A 5393-nucleotide genomic window follows, 5' to 3' on the forward strand; every position below is an offset into this window, starting at 1 on the left:
AGGGGGGTCAGCCAATGAGTCTTCAGAGTCACAATTCAGGAGGGGCAGCAGAAAGTGGCCTAAACTTTTTAAACAAACTTTGAAATCTGAACTGCATTGAAAATGCGTATTAACACAATACACCTATAAGAATCTTTATGATTATATGTACAGCACACAAAATAATAATGATTTAGTGTGAAGTGTAGGCGTGGGTGATACCGAAAAGTTAATATCTTGATACAGTCCAGCCCAAATAATAATCTTCATTCAATTAAAAAGAACATACCATCTGTTTTATAGCGCAATTGTTTGGGGGCATTATCTATTCACAGGGAGACAGTATTTATTATAAAAGCTGAATGATCAAGGCATCTATCAGTATCCATGGTGATTGCTATTTCTTGGCTATAGGTAGCCTCTCAGGCAACACTTTGCTTCAAGCTGCAGAACAAATCCCACTTCATTCATTGGCACTGACTAATCTTATCTCCCTCAACTGGGTAGATGAAGGGTAGAAGGGTAAAAGAATAACCACCCAATCTGTCAACTGTTATAGACAGCTGAAGTACTTAGGTCACTGCTAGATAGATAGACAGATAGATAGATAGCAATGTAACATGTTATATATATATATATATATACATACATACATATAGTGCGGTTGCACTAGCTTCTGTAACTCATCGAGCATTAATTTAAACAATCTCTCTGAGGAGGTGAAACATATAATTAAGGTCATCATTGATGCATGTTAAGACTATGATTTAAAGGTGACAACACACATCAAACACTTACATACATGGACTGTTACTAAAAAGACACTAGAACCGATCACGATTAAGAGTCGTACACTGACGATGATCAAGAGTAGATTTGTTCCAATTAGCATAATACTACAATTTTTATATGTGATCTACAGTGCTAGTGTTTGCATGAAAGTAGGTCAGGCCTCACGCTGTTATTGGGTGTCTTTTAGTGAGATATTTGGCAGCTATTTTCAACTGACTCAACGCTGCGAAAGGCTTCCAGAGTGTCTGGAAATATATCTTAAACAGCCCGTGAACCCTGAAAGCTCACCACTTTTGATCAAAGTGCCACAGCGGAAGCGTCTGTCTGTCAGCGCGGAGAGCGGCTGACATCAGGCCCTGCCTGTATTACTGCAAATGGAACACATTAGCTGTAAATAAAAAGCCACTGGCTGACACACAGGCAGCTAAACACCATTAGATAGAGGACGTACTGTACAGATTGTTTGACATACTGTTGACATGTAGTTCCACGTCTCCTCTACCTGCTGCAGCACTGAAGGTACATCTTAGCTCTGAGCTCTCTAGGTTCACATTACCAACTTGTGATTTTTGTCTTGTATGCATAATGCACAGGCATGTCATTAAAGGTCCATATTTTGCACATTTCCTGTTTTATTTTGGAAAAGATATATTTGTGCTTTTCAGAACCAAAAAACCATCCAAATTCAGTTTTATACCTCCTGTCTCAAGCTTCTCTCTGGTAATCGAGCAAAACACTCAGAGAAAGCAAATCCTGCAGATTGGATGGTGGGTCTAGGTTGGGCGGGGCTTGGGGCATGGCTGAGAGTGGTGACTGCTTTGTTGTGACATCACAAAGTGCAGGAAGTCCTGACGGCTGGTTTTAAGGCTCGCTTTCTGAATACAGGCTGTGTGCATTTCTCTGTGGACTGAGGCTTTGATACTTTCACATTATTAATATAGAACCTAGACCTGCTTTATAATCAAACAACACATGGATATCACCATCGCAGGGCAAACACATAGAGACAGACAACCATTCACACTCACAGCCACACCTATGGTCAATTTAGAGTATCCCATTAGCCTAGTCCCCATTTTGCATGTCTTTGGACTGTGGGAGGAAGCCGGAGAACCCAGAGAGAACCCACACTTGCACGGGGAGAACATGCAAACTCCACACAGAAAGATCCCACGGCCGAGCCGGGAGTCAAACCCGGACCCTTCTTGCTGTGAGGCGACAGCGCTAATCACTGCACCACCGTGCAACTTCTAATAGAGTGTGACTGTGGCAAAGACATAGCTGCTCAGAGGGTGTTTTCTAACCTCTTGTGTTGTAAACGCAATTACAACTGAAGCTTTTGGAAAGATACCATCAACATACGGCAGCTTACATATAGCACCCTTAAGTCCCGCCCCCTTCTTAATTTTGATTTGGTGAGACAGAAGTGCCATTGATGAGCTCAGCAATGCTCCAAAATTAAACTATTTTCAACTGAAAGCAAAGTGGGGAAAAAAAAGCTGGATGCTGTCAAGTCATGTGACGGCAGCTTTGTGTGAGCTGGACTGGATGATTGACAGATTGTGGTTCACCAGAGTCCTTCTCACTGTTTTTTTTTTCAGTGCATTAGGCAGATTGACTCCAGTCTGAAAACGCATTGACATTTAAAAAGCATAAATATAATTAAAGGAAAAGCTCATCTACAAAGACTATCAAGCTACTTTGTGGAAAAAAAAGAAGCGTGAATGCAAAAAACTGTTATGCAACGATCAGAACATAACAGAAGAGATAATATTTCACTCATGAGCTGCTGTAAATACAAGTTTCTGTTTGACTGTGTCTGACGATTACACAACAGAGAAGTGTACTTCTGCATTTGTCAGATCAAACCATCCATTAATGGTTTGAGAGTTAGCATTTTAAAACATTTAACATGTTTTAGTAGGTAGCCTGGATGGTCTGCGATACTTTGTGTGGTATTAAAGTTTAAAATCTGCATCTAGTTGCTGCTACCCCCCCATTGAGTGTTTATACACCATTTAAATATTACATCACATGACTTGAACAGCGGTGCATGAGTAATCTGCAGCACCCACCTTCTCTGGAGCAGCTGGCGGGTTGAATCTGGAGGCACAGACCAGGAAGGAGTCCGGCTGAGGTTTGCTGTTCTTCACCTCGGGGTCGTCGCCCAGAACGATGTGGTCAAAGAGACCAAAGAAGGCCTTGTGCTGGGTCGTCTTCAGCTGGAACGTCACCCCGGCTGAGCTGGTCGCCACCGCCACGGGGATGTTCTGCTTCTGCAGGTGATGCACAAGTCTCTCCACACCTGGTGAGGATCATATTGCAAAGTGAGGCTTATACATCAGCTATACAAGGCTAATGTTTTCGATAAAGATCCCTGTTGATGTGCAGCGCCTTCCAGACCACAGCTAGTGAATATCTTTAATTTCAGTGGTGACTGGTGAGCAGAGCAGAGTTATGGGAGGTTTTTAATCTCAGCGTCAAGGATTACAGTCAATAAAACTGTAATAAAACCTCCCTCAAGGAGCACACTCCTGTAGTTTACCTGTTCAGTGAAGAGAAGGTCTTGACACTGCATACGTCTTTTTACAGAGAGAAAACAGTCACCACTTCACTACACATTACAGCTGCGTCCCAGTTCTGAATCTTAGACAGGTTCCTCCAAATGCAGCAATCCCTCATTAGTTACAGGTAAAAAGATCGCTACATCCTGAGCAATGAACACTGAGAGCAGTAACTCCACCTCCAGAGCGTCGGTCGTGCACATGGTCAGCGCAACCTGTTAAAATTTGTTAAAATTGAAAGTTGCCCATCAGAAATTGATGAGCCTCCACTAGAGAGCCAGCTCAAACAGCCTAAATGTACCAGCATGCATTGCATGCGAGGTCCTCAGTGTTTTAGTGTTCGCCTGACAAACACACTTCAGGAAGGCGGGCGCGAAAACAATGAGCGTCGGCATAATGGTTCTGCTAAGTCGACCCTGACAACCAGCGTCTTCTCGTCTTTGTTCAGTAGCACAAATGAGATGTTCTCTCATTGTAATCCGATGATGACATTACATTCGGAGGATGAAAACCAGGCGGCAGCTGATGAGACGCTGCTGCACCTCCTCAATCACCAGCCTCGTTTAGCACAAATGAACGCATTTATTAGATGTGCTTTTATTGTGCGCATGGCTACACGACATATACACACACAGCCCACACAAGAGCTAATGATGGGCCACACTCGAGCTGAGAACAAACCAGTTGCATTTGACAGTTTTGATGCTTTTTGTTCTTGAATACCTGGCATGAGTTTGGCAGAGGGGAAAATCCTCTCCTGTATTCGTCTGCTCTCGGCGAGGAGTTCCTCAGCTGTCATGGGAAGTTCCAGAGCATCCCGGATAACCTGGGCAGCATCCAGAGCCTTCCTCCCCATCACAGAGGACTTGACATCCCACGTGTACTGCTTCCCAAAGCGGTCACATATCTCCTGGAAGGACACGGTGTAAAGCCGCTCTGTATCTGAAAGGAGGAAATACACAAAGAAAATTAATAGGTTTCACTTAAACGTCATTTAGGATTATATATGAATGGAAGCTTTACCGATGCAAGCCTGCAAAGGAACATAGGACCACAGGAGCTGATTGACAGCCAAACTTCATTTTAACATTAGGTCATTTACAGCAGCTAGGCTTAGCAGTATCTGTATGATGCTCAAAGATGATGTCATCCATGTGAAGGCTGATCAGTAGATATAAATCTTTAATTCGGCATATATCTGATTAATGAAGAAGCTCTGTTATTGAAATCTCAACTTTTAAAATTGGGTCACCAGTACATACATTCTGCATACCATTTGAGAGAAGTTGAATATTGATTTTCTTAATATTTGTAGCACAGATTGCTAGTATTTAAGAATGCCGAATTTACCAGGAGACATCAATGTTATAAAAACACATAACCTTAATGTTCACTGTACACGTTAATTTTGCCACGAGGGAAGAAATCATTAAATTGTACGTTTTTTCTATGGAGTTCGGATGAGAGGCGTTTACGGACTCAAAAAGTACCGCAGTTTTAGCGTCTTTGTGAAATCACACACAACACACAGGATATAAACAGCGTAGGTTTCAACACCTAATAATAATCCGTCCATGTCGAAGATGACATGGCTCACAGGTTTGTAGCTGCTTCTGCTGGACGTGGACATGTTTGACTCGCGTCTTAAGTTCCGCGTTGAACGTAACCGGCAATGGACAAACAAAAACTAACAAAGAGTGTTTAAAAAAGCAGGTAATGGCAGCTAATCCTCCGTTAACCACCTCAACGCTTTCTTTGTAAAACGAAATTCAGTAAATATAAAACATTAGTGAAATATATGAGTCCGTAATGGAGCTTCAACGTACTCAGGGATGCTTTTTAGTCGTTCCAACGCAATGTCTTGTGGGAAATGAAGTCCACTCTGAAGCCGGATGTTTATATTTTTTTAAACCCCTGAGCAAACACAAGTTTTTGTTTTTTTATTTACTCTTGTATTATATTATATTATATAATATTATATAATATTATATTAGTGTTTTATCAATTTAATGCATATTAATATTATGACATTATAATATAATAATATCAAAATGATAA

At 41.6% G+C, this 5393-nt stretch overlaps 1 protein-coding gene across 2 annotated transcripts in view; it reads right to left on the minus strand.

Annotated features, from left to right (window-relative positions):
- The window catches only part of pudp (pseudouridine 5'-phosphatase), a 29232-nt gene extending 24215 nt beyond the window's left edge, over positions 1-5017 (minus strand). Inside the window, exons 1-3 of one of the 2 annotated variants that reach the window (XM_087179526.1) lie at positions 4893-5017; positions 4059-4277; positions 2847-3076 (exon numbers count right to left, since the gene is read on the minus strand). In XM_087179526.1, the coding sequence (XP_087035652.1) occupies positions 2847-3076; positions 4059-4277; positions 4893-4965 (522 nt within the window). In that variant the 5' untranslated portion in view covers positions 4966-5017. The remainder of the gene's footprint in view (positions 1-2846; positions 3077-4058; positions 4278-4892) is intronic. The other variant, XM_023426944.2, reaches the window with a different exon arrangement.
- Between the last annotated feature and the right edge of the window lie 376 nt (positions 5018-5393).

Source organism: Seriola lalandi, unplaced genomic scaffold, assembly GCF_002814215.2.
Source record: "Seriola lalandi dorsalis isolate HSWRI2012SDOR001 ecotype SW California unplaced genomic scaffold, Sedor1 jcf7180002054850, whole genome shotgun sequence".
In the NCBI taxonomy this organism is placed as follows: domain Eukaryota; kingdom Metazoa; phylum Chordata; class Actinopteri; order Carangiformes; family Carangidae; genus Seriola; species Seriola lalandi.